The sequence below is a fragment of the Dromaius novaehollandiae genome, chromosome 26 (genome assembly GCF_036370855.1).
Source record: "Dromaius novaehollandiae isolate bDroNov1 chromosome 26, bDroNov1.hap1, whole genome shotgun sequence".
NCBI lineage: Eukaryota > Metazoa > Chordata > Aves > Casuariiformes > Dromaiidae > Dromaius > Dromaius novaehollandiae.
The window spans coordinates 3,561,319-3,589,317 of NC_088123.1; the positions used below are offsets into that span (position 1 = coordinate 3,561,319).

Consider the following 27,999-nt stretch of genomic DNA (forward strand, 5'->3'; position numbering starts at 1 on the left):
CCCCGGCCTGCCCCGGGCGGGCGGCGCATGCGCGTTGCGGCGCGGCGGCCCCAGCCCCAGCGCGGCCCGGGATGCGGCGCGGGCGGCGGCGGTAGCGGCCATGTCGCAGCGCGGCGGCGGCGGCGGCGGGGGGGAGCGGGACCTGCAGTGGTCGGCGCGGAGGATGGGGACGTCGCTGCTGCTGCAGCTGTCGGTGCACGAGCGGGAGCTGGACCTGGTGTGCCTGGACCACAGCTACGCCAAGCCCTGGAGCGCCCACCCCGACGCCAGCGCCGCCCGCCCCACCCGCATGCTCTTCGTCACCCCGCGGCGCCAGCCCGACAGCGCCCTGTGAGCGCCGGCCGCGGCGGGGGGGGGGGGCTCGGGGGCAGTGGGGGGTCTCTGGGGGGCTGGGGGGTCTCTGGGGGGCTCCTGGGGGGCTGGGGGGTCTCTGGGGGGCAGTGCGGGGTCTCTGGGGGGCAGTGTGGGGTGTCTGGGGGGCAGCGTGGGGCTCCTGTGGGGCTGGGGGGTCTCTAGGGGACAGTGTGGGGCTGGGGGGGTCTGTGGGGAGCAGGGTGGCATCTCTGGGGGGCAGCGTGGGGCTCCTGTGGGGCTGGAGGGTCTCTGGGGGGCAGTGTGGGGCTCCTGTGGGGCTGGGGGGTCTCTAGGGGACAGTGTGGGGCTGGGGGGGTCTGTGGGGAGCAGGGTGGCGTCTCTGGGGGGCAGTGTGGGGCTCCTGTGGGGCTGGGGGGTCTCTAGGGGACAGTGTGGGGCTGGGGGGGTCTGTGGGGAGCAGGGTGGCGTCTCTGGGGGGCAGCGTGGGGCTCCTGTGGGGCTGGGGGGTGGGTAGGGGGCAGTCGGGGACTCCTGTGGGGCTGGAGGGTCTCTGGGGGGCAGTGGGGAGCTCCTGTGGGGCTTCTGGGGGGCTGGGGGGTCTGTAGGGAATAGTGTGGGGCTCCTGTGGGGCTGGGGGGGTCTGCAGGGGGTAGTGTGGGGTCTCTGGGGGGCAGTGGGGTCTGTAGGGGACAGTATGGAGCTCCTGTGGGGTTGGGGGGGTCTCTGGGGGGCAGTGGGGAGGTCTCTGTGGGGCAGGGGGGTCTATAGGGGGCAATGGGAGGCTCCTGAGGGGACTGGGGGGTGTCTGGGGGGCAGTGTGGAGCTTCTGTAGGGCTGGGGGGTCTGTAGGAGGGAGTAGGGGGTCTCTTGGGGACCGCATGGAGCTCCCGGGGGGCAGTGGGGTCTGTAGGGGACAGTATGGGGCTCCTGTGGGGCTGGGGGGGTCTCTGGGGGGCAGTGTGGAGCTCCTGTGGGGCTCCTGTGGGGCTGGGGGGTCTGTAGGAGACAATGTGGGGCTCCTGTGGGGCTGGAGGGTCTGTGATGAGCAGTGTGGGGTCTCTGGGGGGCAGCGTGGAGCTCCTGTGAGGCTGGGGGGGTCTCTGGGTGGCAGTGGGATCTGTAGGGGACAGTGTGGGGCTCCTGTGGGCCTAGGGGGTCTGTGGGGAGCAGTGTGGGGTCTCTGGGGGACAGTGTGGAGCTCCTGTGTGGCTGAGGGGGGTCTTTAGGGAGCAGTGTGGAGCTCCTGTGGGGCTGAAGGGTCTGTAGGGGACAGTGTGGGGCTCCTGTGGGGCTGGGGGAGGTCTGTAGTGGGGAGTGCTGGGTGTCTGGGGTGTGTGGGGGCCTCTTGTGGGGCTGGAGGTCGCTGGGGGGGAGCGTAGGTCCTCTGGAGCAGAGCGTGGGGCTCCTGTGGGGCTGTGGGGTCTGTGGAGGGGAGTGTGGTGCTTCTGGGGGGGCTGTAGTGGAGCATGTGGGGCCTCTGGGGGGGGGGCTTGGGGGGCTCCTGGGGGACTGGAGGGTCTGTAGGGGGTGAGTTTGGGGCTCCTGTGGGGCTGGGCTCGAGTGCCGGCCGTGAAAATCACTTTCTTAAACCTGAGTTGCTCAGGAGCTTGTCTGGCAGGAGGAGACCGGGCTTAGTGGGGTCCTCTAAGCCACGCTCATTTTTAGAGCTTAAACCAGAAATAAGATACCTGCTTAGGAGGCCTAGCAGCTCGTGTTTGATTAAAAACATCTGCCAGAAGCTATAGATGCTTTATTAAATACCAAGCCTAAGGTGCTTTGGTGGTTTGTGTTCATACAATCCAAATAACCATCCAAGCTGCGTTCAGTCTTGCAGCCTGAGTCAGGTTTAGGAGACAGAGCTGGACCCAGGGTGCCAGCTGGTCCCAAATTCTTGATTTTCACAGCGTAGCATGCCCCGAGGTGCACTCCCCAAATGCAAAATCGCGTTACAAGAAGCGCAATTCCATAGCGGTCCCCTTAGTCGCAGCATCTTTGGAGAGAGATGTGGGAATGGAGGCGAAAATAAGATCACGGGTGTCTTGCGTTTACCTGGGGCGGGTAGACGCAGATCCCTGAGGCATCAGGCTCGATCTCTGATGCCTTCACAGTTTTCCCGGATTGCATCCCGTTTTCTAAAGTGGAATTTCTCTCGCAGCGAGGCGGATATCCCCATCGATGTCGAGACGGTGACGCCCACGCCCGTGCCGCTCTACGACAACCAGAAAGCCCGCAGCGTGATGAACGAGTGCGAGCGGCACGTGATGTTTGCGCGCACGGACGCGGATGCGCCGCCACCGCCGGATGACTGGGAGGAACACGTGAACAGGTAACGCGGGGCGCCGGGGCGGCCGAGAAAAGAAATCGCGATCCTAAATGACTATCCACGCGGTAATTGTGCTTCGGGGACTCGTCTCGCTCGTTATATTGCGGCACGCGTGAGTACGCAAAGCCTCAGCCAGGCTGAGGATGGTGTAGTGCCAGATGCTGCGTGATAACACAGTTGGGGCTATAAATATTTTAGAGCAAAAGCAGAAGCGGAGAGGCAAATTGAGGCGCGGGGCAGCGAGGTGACTGCTCGGTGACTTCCATGTCGCAGCAGGTAAATGAGGGCGAGGGAAGGCGAGTCGGTGTGCTGAATCCAGCCCGATGCAGCGTGCGCTTGATGCTTTGCGTTCTCTGTGTTCACTGAAGCCTTTAAGAAAGCTGGAGGGACCAAAACGAGTCACTTTATTGCCTTAATTGCCTTTATGAACTTGTGTTAGCTCTCTGAAAGGAATAGCGCAGCAGCTGCGTGATGGAGCCTTTTCAACCTACATCTCCAACCCTTCATTTCCTGTGTATAGCCCATATCCTCAGCTTCTACCGTGTTTTCTTTTATCTCATGTTTTTTAGTGCTTCCCCGTGTGTGACTTAATCTACAGTGACATTCCTGAACCAAATAACATTCAAAGAAACTGAGTTCTGTCCAAACTCCTCAGCTGTCTGCTTTGAAACCTGTCAAATTTAAAGGCAGAGGCCGGTGTCCGGCTGGTGAACCTCTTTCTCACACTTGACGTGGTGCTGTCCCTTCTGTGCACAGCGGAGCTTGGGACAGTGACATTTTAAATTACATATAGGTGCCCGATTCAGCTGTATTGCAAAGCAGACAGTTTAAAATGGAGATATGCATAAATTCCATGCTTTTAAGAATCCTCCCTGGAAGCTGTAGTCATTCTAATTGGCCATCTTGACATCAGGAATGGGTTTTTTTGGACAGTTTCTCTGACAAATGGAGAAATAACCTATGCTAAAAGGAGCCATTATTTTTGTCTTATTTATTGTTTCTGTTGTTACTCTTATCTGTCTGATGCTTTGACGTTCACCACTACAACCTAGTGGCGTTTAAAAACGAATGGTTTTTTACAGAGCCATTCTCTTAGCTTAAATCCTTAGTAATGAAACTTTGTCCATAACCAGAAATCAGTTCTTGTGACTGTAATTGTAGCTGATTCCCAACCGTGCCTGCTGGCAGGTGTTGCTGACTGCCGTGGAGATGGGCAGTAGTTTCAAGGACCGTAATATCTCCTGGATGTCTGTGTAACAGTGCTCTCAATTACCTCTTTGGCTTTTCTTTACAGGACAGGTTGGACAATGGCCCAGAACAAGCTATTTAATAAGATTCACAAAGCGCTGCAGTCCGACAGGCTGGCTCGCTTGGCCAACGAAGGGGTAAGGTCTTTCGTTCCCTGTTTCTCTTTCATCTTTCAGCAGAATCGTTGCCTGTGTGTTTTCATTCAGTCCCTCCTAGCAAAGATGCATTGAGTCAGGATGAAAGTCTTGGCCTTTGGGTTTTATAGCCTTAAAAAAGCAGGCAGCTCTGGGTTTGCCCGAACCATGGTTTTGTCTTTGCTGAGAGGATGTTGGTCCTTACTTGCTGCCAGAGGGTTGTGAGCAGTCCAAGCTGATACTCGCCTGTGGTTTGGGATGCACGTAGCATCCTTGATTTTTTCCCTTAACCTTTCTTCTTTTTCCACTTTCTGTTTTTCAGGCTTGCAATGAGCCAGTCCTGAGGAGGATAGCGGTGGACAAATGTGCTCGGAGGGTCCGTCAAGCTCTGGCCAGTGTGAACTGGGACACCAAGCTGATCCAGTGGCTTCACACAACGTTAGTGGAGACCCTCAGTTTGCCAGTGTTGGCTGCTTACTTGGATGCTCTGCAAACACTTAAAGGAAAGGTGATAAAAGCAGTGAAAGAGACCTAGCTATCTCTTTTAACGTTTTCCCTTTATAAAGCTCATTAAAGGAAGCTGATGGTATCTTTATTCTTTTTCACTGGAGTAGTGGGGAAAATTTCTCCTTGGCGCTCTCCTTGCCCTTTCTGGATGGGAGCCATTTCCCAGGGCACTAACTGCTGCTCTGTATTAGGTAGAGGAAGAAGAACCAGGGTGTTTTGACTCTTTGTGGTGGTGCTTCTGACTTGCTGTGGTGCTTTGAGCTTCCTGTTATATTTTCTGTAGCTTGTCTCCCCATCAAGAGGAGCAGGAAAGAGAGGAGCGATGGCTCTGTGGGCTAGCACGGGACCTGGGAGGTTGGACCTCATTCCCTGTACAGCTGCGGATCCCCTCTATAAATTCCACTGCTCTGAGTTCCTTAATGTAAAATATAAATTTCCTGAAAATATAAACTTTGGGGCTCTCTCGCCCCGGGGAATTTGTTGAGATTTGTGCTGAGTATCAGCCTGTGCCCAGGCAGGGTAAGGGCTTGTGCACTCCTTGTACTGCTGCTCTGGGTCTTCCACAAAACAGTGGGCATTTGCCCAGTGGCTTCCAGCTTTTGCTGACAAGGCAGTAATTGCGTTTCCCAGACTGCAAAATTGATGTTTAAAAGCCTGTGGAAAAGGCTGCGTGCATTTTCTCAGCCCTCGCTGGCCTTTGGTTTCAGATCCCCACCCTGATTGACAGGATGCTGCTCTCCTCTACCACGAAGACGGGGGCAGCGGGTGCTGAGGCTCTGTCCCTGCTGCTGAAGAGGCCTTGGGACCCAGCAGTGGGTGTCTTGTCCCATAATAAACCAGTGAGTATCTCCTGGGGCTCGGAGGGAGCGAGAAGCTGGGCTTGCTGCCTAACGTGCTCAGATCTGCTGTATTCTTCCCGTTCTTTTGCTGACTGCCTCCTTCCATCTCTTGCTTCATGTGCTTTAGACTTGCTCTCTTTAGGAATCCACTCTGCCTCCTCCTGTTCCTATCTGCTTTTGTCCTCTCTGGAAAAGCAGCTGTGTCTTTTTCTCAGAAAAGCTATTGAGACAGAGGGGTCTCGGGCAGGGAAGTTGCTTTCTCTTATGCATCTTCTGTTGAATTTTGTAGAGCAAATTGCCTGGTTCTCCCCTCATCCTGATTGCATCCTCCGGACCCTCCAACTCCATGTTCCCCACTTCTCGACGGCACCGATTCTGGCAGTCCCAGCTTTCCTGCTTAGGAAAGGTTTGTGTTACTGGTTTTGAAAGGAGGGAAGTTCAAACTAGCAGCTCCTCACAGGCGGGCTGTGGCAGACTGCAGCTGCTGAACTTGCTTTTCTGTTCCTTCAGCGCACCAAAATACTCGGTTGTGCTGATAGCAGAGGCTGGCATCTGCCACTTGTATTGTTTAGCATTTGAAGCGTTTTATTCTGCACAGCGGGTGGAAGTTGCCCCAATTCGATACATTTGGGATCATGGCAGGAGACCTGCCATGCAAAGTCAGGAGTCTACGGCGGTTTAGATTGTATTGTTGTTGTTAAGGATCGATGAGTTTTGCGGTAGAAAGGAGTTGGAGAAGAGAGACTACAGGTCTTCCGCCTGGTACAGGGCTGTTCACAGCCTCTTAATGTGTTAGATGTGCTGGGTGCACAGGAGCAAGGTGAATAGCGGAGATCATATCTGTGGGGGATGCTCTGCTCTGCTTCCTCCCTGTTTTTTGTAGCTAGAAGTAAATCTTGGGGGGAGATAAAGCATAGAAGTTCATAAACTGGGTTGCAGTCCGTGCAAATTGTTGTCGGTACCTCTTTTCCCCAGTAATGCCTTTGTTATTTATCCATCTTTCGTTTTAAATGATAGGTGATTCCAATCGCCACCCACCTGTTGAACAATGGCAGCGGGGTGGGAGTGTTGCAGTGTCTTGAACACATGATCGGGGCGGTGAGAGGCAAAGTGGCGGAGGTAAGAGCAACCAACGTACCCGTGAGCCTGTGCTGCTCCCTTCAAACTATTCACCTTACTTGTATGGGCTCGGCCACCCAAGTGCATCATCCTGTTGCCTGTCCCTCTTCTTCCATCTGTGTCCTTTTTCTCCCGTAGATTCACAACCACTTCTCGCACAAGCCGATCATCCTGATCGGGTGGAACACAGGTGCCTTGGTGGCCTGTCACGTAAGTACCTGCTTGTTTTGCATCCTCTCAGAGGCCACTCGACCGCTTCAGTTAATCCCTTAGACCGACCGGTTCCACGCTGCCTGCCCTGTGCTGGGTGGCACAAAGGAGGAGACCTTGCTGAGGATATGTTTTGTTCAGCATCCTGAATAACGGCGCATCCGGAGGAGGAGAAAGTCTCTTGAACTCCTCTCTCCCATACACCCATTTATAACTAGAGACTGTCTTCAATATAAGCCTGAATTTGCTGCTTGCATTTAACTGAAGCCAGCAGAGTTATATGTGCATTACTGTTACATTTAAGGCTCTGAGGGATTCTTCTCTTCCCTTTTCTCTTTTTGAGGCCTGGGTTTGAAACAGGCATCGTTTCTGGTTGTGGGGGGCATAAGGAATTTGAGTTCTTCAGTATTTTCCCCCCCCCCCCTTTTTAATCAACAAAGCAAGGTCTAAATATGGAAGATATTTTTGTGCCCTGGCGGGAGCCCAGCAAAACAGCCTTTTTATCTGTATATTTGGCTGCTCGGCCTTTGACTGTTTGCATTTCGGTGCAGGTTTCAGTGATGGAGTACGTCACTGCAGTTGTGTGCCTTGGATTCCCTCTTCTAACCGTGGATGGACCCAGAGGGGTAAGGAGTAAAGGGAGAGGGGGGGCATTCAAGAAACTATTTATTTTTTTAACCTCACTGGACTGTTTCATAGAATCTGGCTTGGAAATCCAGTGATAATTGGAAGACTTTTGAGGAGTGTCTGCGTGAGTTGGAACGTGTGTTTTTGTTTGGTTGGTTTTTGTTTGAGCAGGAAGAGGGATGCCCAGCAGACTGCTAAGGGATGTCTGGGTTTGCCTGGAGAAACTGGCCAGGCTGTTGTATCCATAATAGGATTCCTGATGTGACGGCAGGAATGGGAAGTCCTGTGTTTACTTGTCCCCGCTCTGACGTGTTTTTGCAGCTCCATCCTGGGGTCTTGTGTGTGTGGGTTATTTGCTGACTGTTATTTGGCACTTGGCAGCAAAGACGACACCTTAGGGTGATTTATATGGGGCCCAAATAGCTCCTTTATTATCTGACCAATTTGCGACTGGTTTGGGAACAACTAAGGTTGCGCTATGGGAATGACTAATTCTGAGAGTAGAGTGGAAATCTCATGTGGCTCCTGTGCAGAAGACCTTTGCGGGAGTACGGCTCCCTTCTTGAGCAGCGTTTTGTTCAGGGCTCAGTACGGCTGCGTAAATCCCGTCTGGGGCTCGCCCCAGAGAGCTGCGATGCTGATTGACCTGCTCTTGGCGCTTCCTCAGCCTCGTGCTGGATTTGTGCCGTAAAAATTTCGAAGCGGGGAAGACGCAGTGAAATAGGGTATCCCGGTGTGGAGGAGGGTGTCAGTCTCAGCTGCTGTAGATGAGTAACAGCGCTGTGCGCTGATCTGGCTTCTGAGTCAGTGTTTCTCATGTGCGTGTGTAATCTTATCCAAATGAGCCATGCAAATTATACTTCCCTCCCTCCACGATGCCGTTATTACTACGTGTTAGGGTTGCATGTGAAGTGCTGTCTGCGCCGCCGTGGCGTGTGCCTAACCGTTCAGGAGACGCTCGCCTAATTCAGGAAGGTCTTCAGCTCCAAGGCTTGGCATCCTTGCACAGCCCTCAGACTTGCAGGTCCCGTTACTCTTGCAGGACGTTGATGACCCCCTCCTGGAGATGAAGACCCCTGTCCTCTTCGTGATCGGTCAGAATTCCCTGCAGTGCAACGTCGAAGCGATGGAAGATTTCCGTGAGAAAATTCGAGCTGATAACAGCATGGTGGTGGTGGGAGGAGCAGATGACAATCTCAGGTAACGTGCTGTGAGATGGATGCTCTCTTCTGAGAAGCATTGAGCAAGATCTGAGTGTGCTGTGTGCAAGAAGATACAAAAATCTGATTCTGAAACTAGGTAGGGACTGTGTTTAAAAAAGAAAAGAAAAAGCTCCATCAATGTTTAGTCAGTTTAAATCAGACCCAGCTAAGAATTGGGGGAATGGCTTCCTGGAAAGCTGATAAAATTCAGTGTTTTTATAACAGTCATCTGGACAAGATTTTGGCGTGTTTAAGTCAGAAGCCTATGGTAGGGAAAAGTAAATGAGAGGAAAGAAAGAAATGTAAGACTCAACTATTGGAGTTGAAGATGAAGCTCTAAAGGAGAGGAAGCATCTTACTCGTTCCGGTAAAGCTTCGGTCCTGATATCAGTGATGCTGAGCCCTGTTAGCTGTCACCAAAGTTTACCCTGTCTTTCTAGCAGACAGTGTTCTTGAGTTGAGTGCTAATGGAGCTGATAATCTCAGTATCAAACTGGGGAGTGAAGCTTCCATCACTTGAAAATTGCTGTCAGATGAAGAACAGTGTTGTGGGTGTGGAAGGGGAAAAATGAACGCGTATTGACTTCTGTGTTTTGTTTTGTTTTTTTAATAGGATAAGCAAAGCCAAAAAGAAGTCAGAAGGCCTGACCCAGAGTATGGTGGACAGGTGCATCCAGGTAAAGATAGAAGTCTCCCTTTTACAGTTTATAGCCATAATAAATATGTGTTGAAATGTCTCAATGACCACGATTTATAACCTTGCTGCTAGGACTTGTTGGACAAAGGTTATCCATCTCCTTAGGGGAATTTTGAAGTGTCTGTCTCCTTTCAAGAGGAGAGGCAGGAGCTTCTTGGTAGCGTGTCTTCAATAAAGAGCAGGTTTCTGAGTCTCCTAGTACATCTGGCTGGGAAAGCAAGTGGCACTTTGGGCAGCGTAGGAGAAACCAGCATATTTCTCTGCCATTTGTCAGAAATCAGTAGAGTGTGAGCTTTAGTGAGAAGGCCCAGGTCTACCTGCAAGGCTTGAGGGCTTCTGCTTGTGGAACCTTAAACCTAGAGAGCCCTGTCAGTTTGTCCCTTGGGGAACCTTGGTTCTTTCTTCTTTAAGTGGTGAAGATTTATATATTTAGAGGCCTGCACACCATGGAGTCTGAATGTGTGTTTCATCCTACCTAGGATGAAATAGCCGACTTCCTAACTGGAGTCCTCACCCGGGCGGAGAGCCACTCGGGCTCTGATCCCCGCGACTTAGATGCCGAGAAAAAGAAGAAGCCACGCGACTCGACCAGGAGGGACCTGTCGTTCGACTTGCCGGAAAGAACCAGCAGGCCTGCCTCGCCGGCAGCCAAAGTGCCCGCCTCGCCTTCGGGCTCGGAGGTGAGGACTCTCTCCGGGATGCTCCGAGCTGGGGAAGGCTGAGACTGTGTAAAGGGATGCTTTTGTACCGCTGAGACACGTGGCGAGAGATGTCCTTGGGGTTGGGAGAGGATATGAAGGGACGAGTGGCTTGTGCTGGGGCAGACAACTCTTCCACAACGGACTCCAGCGAAATGCAAGTGCGTGCTTACGCGATGGGCTTTTAGCTCCTTAAACAGAAGGGGAGCCAGGCAAACTGCAGCACGATAATGTGCCATCGTCCCTGGTCTCCGTGCCTTCCGGAGGGTACAGCACGCTGTGGTGGTAGGGGATGAGGTTGTAGGCGGGGGTCAAGTGCCGTAAGGATGTGCGTTATTGCTTGCGTACCGCTGTGCTCAGCGTGACAACTGCCTCTTCTCGGGGAAACGTGTGGCTAAGAGCTTTTCCTTTTTTTTCCAAGCAGGACTTGTCCAGTGTCTCCAGCAGCCCCACTTCAAGCCCCAAGACTAAAATGGCTGCTGTGTCCTCAATCCAGAAGCCCAGCCAGATGAGCACTACGCAGCTGCTGAAGAGACAGGTCCCCAGGACGGACACGGTGCTGACGCACAAGCAGGCGCAAGGTAACGCCCTGCAGCTTTCCCACCCTCTCCCCTCTTATCACCTCGATTGTTGGTCTCTATCTGCCCAGACTCGCTTAGGTTTTGTCTTCCGAGTCCCATCTTGATTTCCAAGCTTCCTCTGGCAGTTTTCTCTACAGCTCGGTCCCCTTTCACTATCATCTGAAGGCAGCAGCCTGTGCGGGTTGATATTAGGTTGGAAACGGTGTTTCTGCAGCCTGCAGATGCTTTGCCGCTGTTCGAAGGGAGAAGGGTTTTCACTCGCTCTGGCTGACTGAGTTGCCACATAGCCGTGCTGCGATTTCGTTTCGCGTGCGAGTCCCTTGACCAGGATCTCAGCAGCAAAGGCTACTTGGGCGATAAAAGGTGCTCAGGAGATGGTTGAGGGTGTTGAATTGTGACTGAGACAGCGGGGTTTGGGTAATTACAGAATTTTACATCAAATGGCAGAGGGAAACGTGCTGAGAGTAAGAAAACAGTTTGAGCTGTTTCTTGTGCTGTTGGATGCTGATTTAAAGACCTAACTGTGCAGCTTTGGTCTGATTGTGAAAGCTGTGAATGTTAGGTAATGCTTTGCTGTTGATGAGGCCTTCTGGAAAATATCAAAGGTAGCTGGGGAATAGTTCCTCACCCTCCCCTCTCTCCTTATTTCTTTGCTCAAGAAATGAGCAGTGGGCTTGTTATCGACAGTGTGACCCTCCATGTGCTCTAAAGTCTCGCTGTAACTCAGGACAGGCTCTGGGGGAAATTGAAGCCTGCATTTTGCTTAGTTTCTCAGGGCACAGACTGATGAAATCTGCTTCACTTTTTTAGTTGAAGGAGCAAGTTTCTAGATAGCGCATGGGAGGCTGGAGGAAGGTCTGTGGAGTGACGCGTGTTGTGGCCAGCTGTTTGGTCAGGAGCACTTCTGCAGTGTGACTTTTGGTGTAGTACCTCGCGCAGCCGGTATCGCAGCCAGCTTGCTCTCCTTCCCTGGGTGCTGGGCCTTTGCCACGTGGCTCTGGGGCTGGAAAAGGCTTGTGTTATTTGGACGTGCTCTCCGCAACAGCGGGGACGGGAGCGAGGGTGCTAATGCCCCTTGCAGTGTCGGATGTGCTACGCGTCCGTCCGGAGAAGAGGTCGGTGTGTCTCCGTGTGCCTCGTGGCTGAACGAGTTGCGTCCAGAGCTTTCCGCTTGCCTGCTCTGAGGTCTCTGTCTGTGGGTCGCAGTGGTGTCCCCGGAGCTCGCTGCCCCCCTCCAGAGCCGGGCTGTGATACTGTAATTCTCTCTGATTCATTTCAGCTCAGTTTGCTGCTTTTCTGAAACAAAACATGCTGGTGAGGAAAGCTCTTCCTCCTGGCACCTCTTCATGTCTCTTTGGTGAGTATCTCCTCACTTCTCGCTGTTTCTCTCTGTCTCCCTCCTCCTCTCTGTCTCTCTGCTACCTTCTTCCATCATCTTCCTCTTCCCTTGCATTCGTTTGGGGATGTAGCCCAACGTGTCCCCTTGTCCCCCTGCTTTTTGCTTTCTCATTGCTGTACTTGAAGCTAAAGCAAATGGCCACGTGCTAGCTAAGAGCATTAACCTTCCCGAGCTCTCCCCCTTTCCCTGCCCCCGTAGGGAAATACTGCTCTTGGAGCCACGTAATCTGGCAGCAGTTTTTCTCTGGTGGACTAAAATTTTGTGGATGATGTGGTGGCTTCTCGTGATCATGAGTTTAACCCTTTCTGGGGCTGCGGGGCGGAGAAGGGGAGGTGGACTCCAGCCTGAGAGACTGTGTGTGTCGATGGAGCATCCTTACGGCCCAGAGTGGCAAAGGGGCTGTCAGCGGGCGAAAAAATAAGGAATATCCAAGTGATTTGGAAAGGGCAGATGTAGACACATGAGAGGTGCAGGTGGATGGGTGGCCTTGGGATGATGGTGACGTCCCAGGAGCAGGAATTTAAATGGCAGAGTTCGTGAAAGAGCTAGCCCGATGTGACTGCCTGGATCAGGAGACATCCAGAGATGAGCAATCTTGTGATGAGTCTCTTGCGTTGGATGCTGGAGGACGCAGGAGAGTGGTGGAGCTCGGTGTGTCAGGTCTTCTGAGGGTTCAGGACGGAGGGGTGAGATCCACCACTCGTGTAAAGATACATTTTGCTGTCTGGAGTGGCAGCAGCAGTGACTGCACCTATCTCGCGTTAGGAGGGGAAGAGAGGCTGAAATCCAAGGCTTTGAGAGGTGGTGTCATCGCGTGCGCTGTCACTGTCACCTCTCATTTGAGGTGACCCCAGGTTGCTGAGAGCATTAGTGTGGGTGAGAGCTGCCCCTCTGCAACGCCCCGAATGCCTGTGCTGCTTTAACTTGACAAAGCAAGCCCTGGATGCAAAGTTGTCTATGATATTCAGGCCTGCTGTAGATAAGCTCCTCAGATACTGTAGGCTCCCTGCGTCCCCTGAGTGCACACAAGGTATGGTCCAAACCGTACGGGTACAACCATGGTAATGAAGTCCTGAGGCAAGTATTGGGCCGAGCTGGTTGTTTTAAGGACTTCTTTCTCCCTTGAGCCTTGTTTTTGAGGGATTTGTACCCTTCTCTGTGCTGTGAGAGGAGCCTGGGAGCTTATGTGGAGGAACCAGTGGGATAACTCTATATTTACCCAGAATCTTCCCACCTGACGTCTGCTGGGAGGAGAAACTGGTGGCCGAGGTGGTGGTTCACCTGCCCGCGGGGAGAGGTGGAGAGGCTTTATGCAGGATGTGCTGGCACCGGCCTGGCCTGCCTTTCCCTTGCCCATCCTGGAGCAGTGAGCAAGGGTCAGCAACTGGGAGCACCTACAGAAAGGTCCAACGGAGGACGGTTTTGTCCGTCATCAGCTGCCAGGTGACCGCAGCATCCGTGCACCTCCATTCAGTTTAGCTCTGGCGATGTTTTTAGGAGTTGGTGAGATCTTGGGGCTTGTTCCTCAGGCTCTGCTGCCTGAGCTGCGAGGTAGGAAGCCGGGACACGTATGCCGTGTGCGCCGGGAGCGTTCGCTGCTGTCTGGGCGTCGGGTGCCTGGGTGCTCCTCTGCCGTAGCGAGCCCTTCACAGCAGGATCCTGCGCGCGGTGTTGCCTGCAGCGAGACGTCGTACACCGCCGAGCAACCAGAATCAGTTTTAAGGCTCTGCTCCTGCTCGTCTTGCAGTGGGGACGTGGAGAGACGTTGGGTCGCTGCTCACCGACGCTTCGAGGGGCACCTAACACCGCTGCTTGTGCATGCACCCTTTCGCTGTCCCGCTTGGCTGGCGGCCCTGAATCGTGGCGCTCCGGGGGCTTCGGTGCCTGCGGCCTCTGCACGGCTGGCGCGGTCTCTGCGGATGGCGGTTCTGCCCGAGCGTGTTCGCGGCCGGGTGGGAGGCACGGCAGCACTGCGCGAGTGTCACGAGTTAGCACGCTCGAGCCACGGGTCATAACAGAACGAGTCGGGGACCGGAGCAGCTCCAAAGCATTTGCAGTCCCCTAATGTTAGGTATTTGGCCGCATCTTGTCCTGCACCCCCAGTTTAGAGACAAGCAGGTGCTGGTTGGCCTCCAGGCTGTTGGATACACGACACAGATGCCCAGGACTCTTGCACGCAGGGAGTTAGCTGGCTCGGAAACTATCTGCAAGAGCCCTGATGGAGGGAGCTCCCTTTAGCTTCGAGGGAAGGCTTTTCCCGGCCACGTTTCTGAGCGCTGCCGGCTGCAAACGTCGCAGCAGAAGGCAGACGGGCGCTCTCGCTTTGGCTCGGGGCCGGGCAATCGTACGCCGGCTGTGGGGTACGCGTGCAGAACCGACGGGCAGGCTGCGATCCCGTTTTGTTCTTGGGCTGCCTCGAGGTGCTCGCCGGGGGCCCTCTGTGCTGGTCGGACAGTCCAGGCCCCGGCAAGCTTCTGCTCTAGGCATCAGGCAGGCCAAAACCAGACGTGACGGGTCAAGGATGCGACAGCAAAAAGAGCCGTTGACGTGGAAGGGAAGTCTCAGCTCACTGCTTTCCCATCTAGCACGAAGCCCTTTGGGATCTGGCTTTGCTGCGGCACCTTTCACGCTCGTGGCTGCTTCACTTAGTGTCTCTAGGTCACCTGCACGGTTTTGTCCAGCCCTTGAAGGGCGGGTGGTGAGCGCTGGAAGGGATGTGCCGAAAGACTGGCATGCGGATACCTGCGCTGGTGTGTCGGAGGAGCAGGGAGGCCGTGGCTGAGCGCTGATCCCAGCGCTGGCAGCACGGCTGCGCAGGTCTCTGCACCTTTGCTCCCACGTCTGGAATTAGGGAGGTGATGGCAGCATCGATTATGCCGTGCTTCGAAATGAAAAGCGCTTGTGAAGATGTGATATTCCCGTAAGCATCTGTTTTTCTTCGCTGCAAAGGCAAGACAGTCTGCGTATGCAATCCCGCCTTAGTCCGTGTATAGCTTAAGCTAAGTACCGGCTCTAGGAGCAGCTTAGGGCGCGCAGAAGTCAGCGTAGGTGGTAGAGAGGAGAGGGGGTTCCTGGTGCATGGGAGCTGGGCAAGGCTGGCATGACGAGGGAGCTGTGGAAGTGTGCATGGGCATGTTCTCCGCACCTCGGTGCGCACAGCGGAGCTGCGCTGACCTCGAGGCATCGGGCCATCGGTTTCAAAAAGCTGCTTCTGTCCCCCCCAGTTCCAGTCTCCTCAGAGCCCTCGGAAGGGGCTGAGAAAGATGATGTGCGTATGCAGCTGAAGAGGCACCAGACCCCCAGCCCGACCCAGTGCAGCAAAGCCTCCAAACGAGCCAAAATCAAGGTGACCATTGTCTCCCACGGAGATGCTGCTGGCGTGGGGAACGGAGCGCCCCTCGGCACCCAGCCAGAAAGTGAGTTGCGATTCCCTAGCCGCTTTCCAGCCGGCGAGCGGGTTGCGGCTCTGCCCGGACCGGCTCCGCGTGCTGCTGCTGCATCCTCCGTGGCTCGGCCTTGGGGCGGGAGGGGCCGGGAGCTGTGATTTTTGGAGGAGATAGCCGCAGAAAGCAGATGGAGGTTCAAGGTGCGAGTTCCTTCGTGCTGTTTGGGATAGCTGGGGACACGCGGGGCCTGACGGCGCAGCCGGGTCTTGGCGGAAACCTCCGTTTTCCGCAGCGGTTCAGCTTGGGCGCTTCGGGGCAACGCTTGCCTGCAGCCTCGCGAGCTGTGAGACCGTCTTTACGCCTTCTCCCAAAGCACCGAGCTGCTACTGGAAGCGGGATACAGGTCCCGGTGGACCCTTGCTCTAAGTAGGTTGTGCGAGTCTTCGATTCTGTCGCCCGCTTGCGGGTCCGGTGCGGCGGAGAGCAGCTCTGCAAAGCTCTCGCCTGGGACGTGCTCCTGCTTTGTGGATGACCGCGGTGTTGCCTCCCATGGGAAGATGTTAGTGCGTTCGGGCTTTGCAACTCAGCCGAGTGTCCTGCTCCCCTTCGGGCCGTGCAGTGGCCTGAAGCCTGTCGCAATACGCGTTTGGGTTACGTATTTACAAATTCCAGCTCTTTTTCCGCCCGTGTGGCTTTGGAAACCCCCATGAGGAGCACTGCAGAGTCCCAGAAGAGGTGATGTGCGCAGCCTTCTCTGTGCAGAAGGCCTTCGCGAGGCAGGCCAGAAGCTTTGGCTACCGTGACCCTCGTGTTTCAAGGATGACGTTGCGTTGTTGCTGCCTGTGCTAGTGTCCACGGCTTCCCCACGCCACAGCGCAGAGCCCGCTGCGTAAAGCAATTGCTCGTGATTTCGCATTAGCTTGATGCAGCGCAGGACTGAAGGGTCAGCACCTCCGTTCGAAGTATTAGGAAATCAGAGGTTTTCAAAGCTGAGGAATAACTCTTGTTTTGAAACGTTTCTTGGTTAATTCAACAGTTGTTTTGTACTGTGAAAATTAACTAATAAATATGCATCCTTTTCTAAGGTTACAGTTCATCTTCTGGCAGCTTTGAAAATCTCTGATTTCCAGAGTCTTTTTTTTTAATTCTCCAAACTTTACTTCTTTTCACAGAAAGGAAATGAATTGCAGAAGTAAACATGAACCAAACAAGAATTCCCTCTTACCGTGCGTGAGCAGGAGGAATGCACAAGACAAACGCATTTGTACCCCAAACGCCGCAATAAACAAATATTGTGACTCGTCGCATCCCTGTGTATTTTGTAAAGTCTCTCTAAAGAACGCTTACAAAATCGAGCGCTAGCAAGCAGCCATGCACGAGCTAATCAACCGAGGTGGCAGAGCTGTGTGAGGATGATGACGTTAGGAGGGGATTAGCGGAAACGACAGCGTTTAGGCGAATTTAATTTGGTCGCGAGGGCCTGAGGGGCCACCGCTTGCAGATCTCGAAGCCGATTCCTCCGGTCGTCCTTGCCTGGCGTAACGCTTTCACAACGGCAGCTTTCCGGTTCTTTTTAATCCGCAGTTCTGCTCTGTTTGATAATCCTGGTTTCCCGCAGCGCGGTGGCTCGCGCGCGCGTTTCTGGCTGCAGCGGAGGTTTCCTGTAGACGAGGTTTGTGAGCAGGACGAGCCCAGGGCCTGCAGCGCTGCTCCGTGTCAGCGGGTAGTGTGCGAGAGGGGGATCCCTGAAGACACGTGTAGGAGAGAGGGTGAGGTTTATGTCTTTTTCTTTTGCAGTCGTTGCCGGAAAGCCAGTGCCCATGGCTGTTGGCCAGTCTGTGTCAGGTGCGAAGGAGCTGTCGGGCCTGCTCGCCACCCCCAAGTGAGTGCGTCTTTATTCTTCTGAGCTGGGGGTCTCTTTGGCAGGCTGCTGATGTGCGAAGCACTGTAACATGGTGGTTTCCACATATGCAGCTTTCTGGCTGCATGTGTCCTTACAACTAGATTTTCCTGAAGCCCAGGAGACATTTAGGCTCCCGAAAACCATTTCTCAACTGATGGTCAGGTCTGAGAATGACAAAAATGGGCAGAAGTAGAAGGTATCGTGGCCGTTGGGCTGTATCTCTACGTGGCTTCCTAAATCCAGGTTTGCTGCAGAGCTGCTTATCTCTGTCTTTTGAATGACTATGTCAATCTTTGCCAAAAACTTAACACTGCTGTCTTTAATCCTTCCCTTCATCCTCTCTGGCAGTAAAGCATCCCTTTCCCCAAGGCAGGGGAAGGAAGCTTCAATACATCAATCTCTGAAGCTGATTTGCCATAGGGGTTTCTTTTGGAGAGTTTGTCTGATGTTGACAGTCTCTCACAACACGGTTTTCTTTTTTTTTTTATTTCACTCTCTGCATTGGAGATTCAGGCCCTGTTGGATCTGGGAGCAGAGGGGGAGAAGAGCTGCTCTCTTTAAGAGTAGGTTATAAAAGGGAAATGTTTCACTCCAAGGTTGATTTCTTTAGTGTAGGGCGATACAGTCATTGCAGCAGGTAGGTAGACGTACCGTATAATAGGTTCACTTCACCTTGGAAATAATCACATTTTGCCGTAGGTGCTTATGGCTCTAGCTGCTGTGATGCACACAGAGAAAATCCTCTTGTTTTGAGTTTTATTTAGCGCATCATCTTCCTGCCTTCCGCTTCCAGAAGGCCCGCGTGATCAAGTTAGATCCGTGACAGCTCGCTGTCAAAGCCATCTAGCATCACCCTCTCTGTAGCCTATTCCTAACTGGAGTCTTTCGCTTCTGCTTATTTTGTAGGTTGAGCTCAGCAACGGAAACCTCCTCCTCCAGCCCTGCCCCGTCTGCCGTGATCCCCAGCAGCACGGCGCCCAGCGCTTTCCACGCCCTGCAGAGCAGGCTGGTGGCCAGCAGCACCCACTGCGTGCAGGCCCAGCCGGCCAGTGCCCTCCAAGGTACCTGCCTCTCTCCATAGCTGTCTTGTGAATGCGAAAGGTAAACTGAGTTCACAGTCTTTCGGTGGATTAATTCTCCAGGCTTGACTGTTTTTCATTTATTTGTTTTCCTCAGGGGCAGCGTCCGCCAGCAGCCTGCTGCAGGGGCTGAGCTTCAGCCTGCAGGACATCGGGACCAAGTCACCAGCCCTTCCTGCCAGCGTGGCTGCTGCCGGGCCGCCCGTGCAGGTACGCGGCCTGCCAGTGTCGGGCGTTGCTCTCCGAAGGGAAGCTGCGTGGAGGATGGTAGCGGTAGCAGCTGGAGCGGCAGGGAACCCCCATAGACCGCACGTGCTCTGGGACCAGAAGTGATGAGGGATTCTAGGTGTGAGCAGCAGTTGGGATGGTGCATCCAGGCTTTGGCTGTGTGCTAGGGACTGCGGGTTTCCAGTAAGTGGTGTGAGTTTTAGGAAACGGGCTATGGGAGATTGTCCTCAAAACTGGGCTGGGCAAACATCTAGGAAATGTTGAGAAGGACTTGGAGAATGGGCTGGGGAGATCAGAGTCTTGTTCTTCTGGTGTATTGTACCACAGGAGGAAAAAATGTGCATCTGCGCTTCTGTCAGGCAGCACTCCCTGTCCCTCCAATTTGAGGAGACCTCGTTCAATCGTTTATGCACGATTGAGCCATAGCTTCTTCCAGTCATGCTTTTGAGTTGAAATGAGGGTGTCCAGGCTGGAAGGGACAACTTTATCTGCTTTTAAACCTGCTTGCTGCCCCCTGAATGAAGTGTGGAAATTCTCTGCCTGACCTCAAGACCTCCAGCTTCTGCGTGAGGGAGAGGCTTTGCCATCCCGGCCTTCCCTGTCCTTCCAGATACTCACAGTGCTTCTGCTTCTCTTTCCAGACCTCGGCTGCGAAGACGCCTGCGCCTATCCAGAACCTGAGTGCCATAACCACAGGCACCGGCACGATTGTCCGCACCATCCCGGTTGCCACCTCTTTGTCCCTGGGAGCCTCCGCAAGCGGGAAGCCCACAGCCATTCACCAGCTGCTGACAAACGGGGGATTGGCGAAGCTGGCCAGCAGTCTCCCTGGCTTGGCTCAGATCTCCAACCAGGCAGCAGGTGAGGGAGAGGAGGACAGGAGGATGACGCAGGCACCTGGAGCACCGTCGTCCTTTGGATGGGTGTTTCCAAAGTTTATCTTGCCTTTGTGGTGCTCCCTGAAGCTGTGGCTGCGGGAATCTCCGTGTCCTGGCAATTTGTGAGCAGCTCCTAATGGGAAGGGACTTCTCTGATGCAGCCCCTGCTTGGTGGAACGTGGCCTCCACCATTCCCGTGTCTCAAGGAAGTCTCTTGTTTGTTTTCTAGGCTTGAAGGCCCCAACAACCATTACTGTGACGCTGCGTGGGCAGCCCAGCCGAGTGACCACGCTTAGCCAGGCTGCGATGGGGGCTGTGCAGCCTCAGCTCGAGGAGCAGCCGATGCAGACGCAAGCACCCCAGGTAATTTGTGGCATCTGCTCTGTCGAGAAAGTGTCCACTCCACTCTGAGCCTTTTCTGACCATGGTGGTCAACAGCAGGAGAAACTCCTGGGGGGGAAGCGGTCTTAGTCACCCCATCTGCCTTGGGTGTGATGAGTTTTGTTGCTCTGCGGAGGCCGTCTGTACTGCCGTGCAGTAGAGTTAAAGGAGCCTTGCAAGGCAGTGGTTAGAGGAGGACCCGTGTCATCTGAGTCTCTTGGTGGCAGGGTCGTCTCCTACAAGGAGGTTGTACTTGACATTATGCTAGTACCGTACCGAGGAAATCACTCTCTATCTAGACTTCTGAAGCTGGCATCAGCATGGAAATTACTGGTGAAGCTCCAGGCTTTCTTGGCAGTAACAGGCTGTGGTGGGAGGAAGAAAGCTTTTTCTCGAGCGTCTGTCTCCTTCCCTTATTCAGGCAGGGAGGTGGGTCCAGCAGTGCTGTCTGGAGTCCTCTTCCTCTTGGAAGTGCTGCTTCCAACTATTAGATGCCCTGATGTGAGGCTGTGCCCTGTGGGTGTCTGGGATGCTGTACTGCTTGCCTTTGCACGTCCCCACGTTCTGCTTTTTCTCCCTGCCATGCTGTTCAAACCTAAATACAAAGTGTTGAGCACGTGCTCCAAAGTCGTATCTGTTCACAACAGAGCTCCTTTTGGAGACGCCTCGCTAGCAGAAGGAAATGCTTCTACCATTTGGGCTCTCAGCATGCCAGGTGCTGTCTCAGAGGATCCTGGCTGCCTCTCCTGCTTCCCAAGATACGTCTTGGTGCGGTTGAGTTGAGAGCATGAGATGTCAAGCTGGCGAAGATCTTCTTGTAGTGAAGGTAGTGGTCCTGGGTACTGTGCCTTGGACCTCTCCATCCTAAATCCTGGACTAGGACTCTGCACTAGCGGCCTTCAGCAGAGCTGTGCAGGCAGGAGCAGTGAGCACCCGTTGCCATAGTGTGTCCTAGCCCAGCAGCTACAAATTCCAGATTGAGGCCAGTTGCAAGAAGGAAACAAGCTGGAGATAAAACTTTTGGGCCCCTGGAGGTAGAAAATGGGAAGTTTAATGCAGATATAGTCTTAGGCTCTGTCCTAAACTGCTGTCAATTAAAGTTGGTTCTCATCATCTGTTCTGACTCGCTGCACAGAGCAGCTAGTTGGTGGTGGCTGTGACGTGCCATCAGCAAGGTTTGAACCCAAGCCCTCGTTTGTCACAGCTCGGGTGGCTTTCCCGTGATCCCAGCTCCGACGCTGTACGACAGTCACGTCAATCCTATGGGTCCTCTCCCAGAGATCAGGGTATTTTTGAGAAGAACAGCTGCTGTGCTGGTGTTATTGGGAGAGCGCCTGATCAGGCGGTGTCCTTGCTGGAGGCCGTCTGTTCTGGCAAGGGGTTGAGGGCCCGGGCAGGGGCCAGCCCAGGCCTGTGGTCTGCCGTGCAGGACTGAAGGGGACATCGTAGGAAGGGCTGCCCTTGGCCTGGGGATGAGGCTGCAGAGTGGGGTTTGATAGGTAGCACCAGGCTGGTTCTGGTTTGAGATAGAAGCAATTTCCTTATGAAAGGGAACCACGGCCCGAGCTGTTGAGGCTCTGATGATACAAAGCTTCTCTAAGGAGCAAAGCTTTGGGGGTAAATGAGAACTGTTGAAGCTTGCCGAGAGCCTTGCGTTAACTGGGATTCAGCTCGGGGACATCAGAAGCGCTTGCAGAGTGGTGACTGCCGGTTGCACCGCTGATGAAATGAGATGCCATCACTTCCCCCATCCTAAAAACTTTGGATGTAACTGACTGTCCAAAGGATGCTGTCTGCAGTCATTTGAGACAGGCATCTGCAGGAAGAAATGAGTTTAAAGAGCAAGTGAAGAGGCTCTCCTAATACGTGTTACAGCTTGGGCACTCGGACAAACGGAGAATCCCGTGGGGATCCAGCCCCAGTTCGCAGTGGGGATTATAAGCCGGCACTGAAGGCTGAGGGCATCTGAGGATGACGCCAAGGAGATAACTCCAGATTGCATTGGCAGTTTTTTCTTGCACGTCATCTTCCTACTCCTGGTATCACCAACGCAGGTCCCCGGCAGGTAAGCTGGTGTAGGAGATGCAGAGCAGTCTTTGCTTCCTAGATGAAGCTCTACTTTTTGATCCCTTTTGTCGGGGAGGCTCGTGGAGGCAGGGAACGCGCTTCGACTGCTTGCTGCTGTCTGCGGAGGCTGGTCTTTGCAGTTGCTCGAAGCCCCGAGATACATGAAGGAAGGTATTTTCCTGGGGGATTGTCAAGCCCTCAGATGGAGGCTGGGTAAATTAAGCCATAAATCCTTCATTCGTCCTGCACTACTTCAGAGCAAGCATCGTGTTCACCGTTACCAGTCGTTTCCACGCAGCAGCAGAGTCCTGGATTGTTGCTGGTTAAAGCTCAGCTACGGGAGCATCCAGTTCCTTCCTCCCTCGACTTTGACTAGTGACGCTCAGTGCATCCACTGTGCAGATCCCGTCAGTGCGGAGAGGAGGGTGAGTCACGCTGCTGTGTCGCCCTGTAGGTCTGAACCTCTTTATCCCAGTCGGAGTCTGTTTTTGTGCTCTTCAAAGGCCGTTTGAAGAAACGATCCTCACTGGCATGCTTTCCTTTCCATCCTTCGCAACCTGCTTGGAGAAGCCCTAAATACGTTTGGCAGAACAATAACTTGACAGTGGTGTGAAACTCGGCATAGATGGACTCCAGGGCGTTGCACGGGTTAATGTTTTTAAGGCAGCGATACTCGAAACAGGACATTCGATCCCAAATGTGACTTTCACCTACAGTGCTGAGTTTGTGTGTTCGAGGCAGTGACGAATTGTGCAGCTGGCTGCGAGAGCTGCTTCAAAAGCAAACCGAAAGCTGGCTTTTACAGGAAATGGAGTGAGCTGTATATTTTTGTAACTAATTATAGTCCTTACCAGCGTGTTGTGTGTACCTTTAGCACATAGAATTACGTAATCTAGTAGTGTTTCCTGTAAAGAGCAAATTTCTGAAAGGCTTTGGGGGATAACCCCACGGCATGAACTGTTGTGTTTTCAGCAATAACCAGAGCTGTTGTCGGTTGGGTTCCCTTTGAAATTCCAGCTGACGACTCAACTGCGCAGGAAGCGTGAAGCCCATGCGTAGGCTCTGCGCTGTGATTTTAAACTTTGGGGGCTGGGGCGATGTCTGTAGCAGCTGAGATGCGATTTGAGTGGGCAACTCTCCTTCCCCCGTGGGCTTTGGGCACTGAACAGGAGGGGGGAGGCTGAGGAATCTCCCTGGAGAGCTTGGTGCAAATGCGTTCTGCGAGTGGCAGAGTAAGAAAAAGTAGGTTGTTTGGGTGGCTTTAGGGTGAAAACACGAGCAATCTTCAGTTTTTGTTTGCAAGAGATTGCTCTGCCCTTGATCTCCACCAACACCTTCTGTACGGTTCTCTTCTCCAGTGTGGTTATATGCTGACGGTCGCTCCGTAAAATGCAGAGTTTGAGTGGTGCCGATGCTGATCACGCTCTGTTCTCTGCTTAATGCCAAACAGACTTGAACACCGTGATGACCGGAGCTGCAGGCTGAGGTGGTGATTTGAGCCTTGGTTAAGGGATGGCCCTAGATGGCAGGAGGAGAGCCCTGACTCCAGCCCTTGCCACTGCCCAGAGCTGGCTCTACTGGTGGTAGGTTTGCTGTAAGCAGGCGCTGTTGCTAGCAGTGACGTTTTCATGAAGTCTGACCTGTTGCGAGGATTGTGTCCAAGCCATAACTTTCAGAAATCACACTAAAAACAGGACACTCAAACTTTGTTCATTGCATTCATGAGCGAAACAGGCCTTGAGGGCTCTTCTGGTTTGTCTAGAGACTGTTATTTCCAATGAACCATCTTGGACTAAGGAGGGTTGCAGAGAATATTTCTTTCCAGGCTCCTGCTCTTTGTGCTGTGACCCAACCTTTTGAGGTGGGTGACGGGGCGATTGAAAACACCTTAAATTAGCCCATCAGTGATTTTGAGCGGGGGTCTTCACCATCCTCTTAGCCTGCTGGCCTGGAGCCCAGCCCAGGGGGCTTCTAGCAAAACCAAATGCCTCTTAGATCGTTGGGCGTTGCAATTCACTGCTCGAAGTTTCGATGTGACTGATGGCCATATGCCTGATGGGGGCTCGAGAGTCATCTCGATCTTAACACAGCCCTCGGACAGAAACGTTGAGCCTGCCAGCTAATGCGGCACTGTTGCCTCCTCAATGAAGCAGAGAGAAGCATGTTGTGACCTGCACGAGCAGCAGGAAGGAACGGCTCAGTCTTGGGCTAAGTGTTTATAAGCGGTGCTTGTCAGCGGTGGAGGGAGGTGAGCAAGCTGGCTCTGCGGAGCCTGGATGAAGAGGCCAGTGTCTGCATTTGTAGCTGAGAGTTTGCTTTGGAGTTGAATTTATGGCTTTTAAGCAGTTAGGGCTCCCAGGGCGAGCTTGCAGTCACTTACCTGGAGTATTCGGTTGTAGACGCACTTGGAAAGAGGGCAGGCAAGCGAAGGTGGCCCAGAGTTGGTGCTTGAAGAACCCCTCAGATGGGGCAGTTTCTAGCTATACCGCTGAAACTTGTCTCCAAAGGCTAGGGCTCTCCAGAGATGCCCTGGCTGGGCTGTGATCTTCCTTAGGACACGAATCCAAACTCCCCAGTTGAGCCAAGGGGGTGTTGGACATCTGTAGGCATCTGGCAGGCACTGATGCCGTGCAACCCAGCAGGTTGTCCTAAAAGGGGCTTGCACGGCTTCCGCAGGCAGGTGAGGAGCTCTTCCAACGCAGGCGACGTACTTGGGTTTGTGCTTTCCCGGACTTTGGGCTTTTGCTGGTTCCAGCGGTGACGGCACGTCGTTCTTGAGAGTCTGCGAAGTGAGAACTGCTCTTGAGTCCAGTTCCTGGCTGTTGTTTTGCTATTGTTTCGGAGAAAATGAGAGCGGGACTGATTTCCCGGGGTTGCTGACAGCCAGAGCCAGGGATGGGAATAGAGCTATCCCATTGCGCTCCGGAAAAAGGAAACGAGTTTGTGCCAGTCTCAGCCCAAGCGCTGACAGTGGTATTGGGGTTGTAAAAGACACCACTGACTTAAAATACAAGTCTCTGCTTGTCTTGCTTTGGATTTTCCCTCGAGTTTAGAAACGATCGAGCAGAGTGAGGTTAGAAGCACTAGGGAAAGGGTTTCAATTTTGAGCTGAGGGATGCCTCGAGTCCCGAGGAATGGTCGCAGCCTCCTGCGGATGGTCCGGCTCTGCTCCGGGTCGAGTCCCGGTGCTCCGCGCAGCGCCCCAGCACACGGCGGGTGCTTCCAGTAGCTCTCCGTTGCTTTAACCCTTCCAGGCTCCGGACGGCGCAGTTGGGAACTTGGCCGCCCCAGCTTCCAGTGCCGCCTCTCCTGGCAAGCTGCTGTCTCAGATGGATCTCAGCAAAGCCCAGGCTGGCGCAGAGATGGCTCCCGCCGACCCCGCGGCCCACCTGACCGCCGCAGCACCCGTAGGTGAGGCGCATGGCACTTGCGGGGCGCGGGCAGCCGGCCTGGGGGCCGAAGCGGAGGCCGGGTTGGAGCCATGCCTGCCTGGTGACCTGCCACCCTGGGGAATAGCCGGGCGCTGCTTGAACGGGGCTTATTTTGAAGTCCGTTTTTCTTTTTTTAAGCCCGGTCCCCTGTTAAGTGGTTTCTCTGCATGAGTACATGCAGTTCTGGTTTGGCTCGATGCAGCGGTGTTTGAGCAGCTGAGAAAGACTAGGGTGCTCGACTCGTTAGCCCGAATGCAGAAGTGACTCTCCGCAGTTGGCGTTCGGGGCTGTCGCAGACCTTCGTTCTATTTTAGCGCTCGCCGCCATCACGCGCTCGTAGCATTAACCGCTCTCCGTGCTGCGAACGTTTCTTTATCTCGCCTGGGGGGAGCGGACCCATCCGATTACTGCTGAATAAATGCTGTAGAGCCACTGCCCAGCCAGCAGCTTCAGACTTAAAAGCTACACGAGGCGGTGATGCAGTCCGCTGCATCCTCAAAAGGCTCCCATACAAAAGCGCCCGCTGTCAGACCAGCCAGTGTTTTGAATTCCCTCGGTCCGAGTGATTTCCAAGTGCGTGGAAGGGCGCCCAGGTACGAAGCACTTATCCATCAGGCCTGGCCTGCTCTGAAACGTGATGAAGCCGTGCTGGTTTCCCAAAGGGCGAGCGAGGCAGCTCTGGACCACGCTGGAGCGTCCGCTGTTGTGCTGTGCCGTTAGCTCTCCTTGCCGGGATTAGACCCAGCTACCTCCGGACTCTGCCGGTCTCCCCCAGGACTCGACGGGGAGGTGCAGAAGCGTTGTGGTTGATTCTGCTGAATGTTTTTCCTTGTCCCTTTCGCTGTTTGTGTCCTAACTAGTGGATGAAGTTGGAAGTGGGGAGAAGTTTTCCCCTTTTTGCTGGAGGCTCAGGATGGCTTTGAATCCCGCAACAGGACTGGAGCAGCAGGGCAGACCAGGTTGTTAGTACAGAAAGTTTTCCAGCCTTCTTCTATTTCTTGGAGCAGTTGTTGCTGATGCCTAACAGCAACTCCGCGTCTCTGTTCTGCTTCTCAAGCCTACGTGGGGGTGACCAGAGTGTCCTGTTCCTGCCGCACTGTCCTTGCAGCTTCTCCGATCCCCCCAGGGTGGTGGGATCAGCGTCCCACCCTGGTTAGAGGGTCGGTCGTCTGCATTTGCTCCGTGCCCTCCCTGCTCGAGCCTGGTGCTTCAGTTCGGAGAGGCGCACGCTGTGCTGACGTTGGCGACGTGCTCTCGCGTCTGATGAGCGCGAGGGAGGGCGCGATGCATCTTTGGTACCATCAGATCTGGGAGATACAGCGCCGCGTTTACCGTGATCCGGCATCGCTGGGCGTGCTGCCCGTCGCTGGTCGGTGCAGTGGGTCTCTGTGCTTTTTCCCTTGTGTTGAGCACATCTAAACGCGGTGATTTCAGTGACGTGTCCCTCTGCTCTCCCGGTGGCAGCGTTTGTATTTGCTCTCCAGTCTCGCGGTGACCTTAGATGTGGCTGGGGGCTGCATTTCTGCTGGGGAGCCGACTTGGAAGGGGTAACAACCTCCACCGATGAGGAGGAGGGTGAAGGGCTTCATTTCACAAGGCCTGAAATCTTTTAGCCACCTCCTGGGATGGAGCGTGACAGGCACCCGAGCTCCTCCAGCAGCGTCTTGTCTGCCTTTGCCGCTGGTGGGATGGAGCTGGAGGTGCCTGAGCTGAACGAGGGCTTGTCCAGAGCCTGGTCGCCGAGAAGGGCGTGAGCTCGCGTGGTCTGCAGCAGCTCGGAGGGCAGGATAGGGCGAGCCGGAACATGCTCGGCTAAGGTGCAGCCTTGACGTCTTTTCTGGGACTTTTCTGGGGCCCGTGGCCATGGAAGTGCTCAGGTTTGTTTTGGGGTCTCGCTCTGGAGAACGAATGAGGCAAGGTCTCCACGTTCAGCCTGAAACCCTGCACTGCTGCTGCTGGGGGCTGCAGCCCAGGGTGGGCCCCCGCGGCCGCTGACCGCTCTCTCCCCTTCTCCGCAGTGACCACCACCAGCCCCATGAAGACGCTGTACGTCATGTCGGACGCCAAGCTGTCTGCGCTTACCAAGTCTGTGATGGGTGAGGCTACCTCTGTCCCCCTCAAGCCGCCGGGCATCCAGCCTTCCTCCTCCTCTTCCTCGTCTTCTGCCAGCTCTCCCACGGGCGCCGTCACCTTCGCCACCTCCCCCCTGGCCGGTGCCCCCAGCCCTCCCAGCAGCCTGGTGCACCCGAAGGTGGGACCTGTCCTGCAGACCGCTTCCAAGACCGTCATCCTGACCTCGACGCTGGCCGCGGTGAAGGGTGACGGGCCCTTGGGACACATCGGGGAGAAGGTCAGTCTGACCAAGAGCGCCTCGGCCCTGGGCCACGCTCTGGGGGCGGTGGAGACCCTGGGGAGGGTTCCCTCCGTGGTGGACGACGGCAGCACCATCATCCACACCAGGGAGACTCTGGCCAGCAGACACTTGCTGCCGCAGGGCATGCTGCCCGGAGGGACCGGCACCACGCTCATAACGCTGGGCAGCAGCCTGGCCGGCTCCTCCATCATCGCCACGGCGGGGCCCACGCTCGGCCAGAAGCCCTAGACAGCTCCGGGCGCCTTGGCCGCGTCCTGCGGTTCGGCCTTCGGGAAGACCGAGCGCGGCCGTGGGGTGGGAGGGGAGGCTGGGGCAAACTGGGGGGATGTTTTCTGGTTTTGTTGCTGTTTAATAAAACTTTTTTTTTGTTTTC

The 27,999-nt window shown here is 54.5% G+C and overlaps 1 protein-coding gene across 5 annotated transcripts; it reads left to right on the forward strand.

Annotated features, from left to right (window-relative positions):
- Nucleotides 1–27,998, forward strand: KANSL3 (KAT8 regulatory NSL complex subunit 3). 5 transcript variants are annotated; one of them, XM_064497844.1, is made up of 22 exons: nt 1–330; nt 2,471–2,641; nt 3,933–4,023; nt 4,343–4,528; nt 5,235–5,366; nt 5,656–5,772; nt 6,384–6,485; nt 6,624–6,695; nt 7,247–7,321; nt 8,365–8,522; nt 9,138–9,201; nt 9,701–9,901; nt 10,344–10,500; nt 11,780–11,857; nt 15,124–15,315; nt 17,083–17,167; nt 18,095–18,249; nt 18,365–18,477; nt 19,137–19,356; nt 19,603–19,736; nt 25,076–25,232; nt 27,271–27,998. In XM_064497844.1, the coding sequence occupies exons 1-22, from the start codon at nt 101–103 to the stop codon at nt 27,852–27,854; spliced, it is 3,474 nt and encodes a 1,157-aa protein (XP_064353914.1). In that variant the 5' UTR covers nt 1–100; the 3' UTR covers nt 27,855–27,998. The 5 variants fall into 5 exon arrangements, with proteins under 5 accessions (XP_064353914.1, XP_064353916.1, XP_064353915.1 ...); XM_064497846.1 differs by lacking the exon at nt 15,124–15,315; XM_064497845.1 differs by lacking the exon at nt 11,780–11,857.
- Nucleotide 27,999: the final 1 nt, after the last annotated feature.

What these genes read in the sequence shown, in the direction of transcription:
- KANSL3 (XM_064497844.1), top strand. Translation starts at nt 101, where the DNA reads ATGTCGCAGCGCGGCGGCGGCGGCGGCGGGGGGGAGCGGGACCTGCAG. An exon ending in TGCAAACACTTAAAGGAAAG is followed by an intron (nt 4,529 to 5,234) that starts GTGATAAAAGCA and finishes CTTTGGTTTCAG; the next exon opens with ATCCCCACCCTGATTGACAG. An exon ending in CCGTGGATGGACCCAGAGGG is followed by an intron (nt 7,322 to 8,364) that starts GTAAGGAGTAAA and finishes TTACTCTTGCAG; the next exon opens with GACGTTGATGACCCCCTCCT.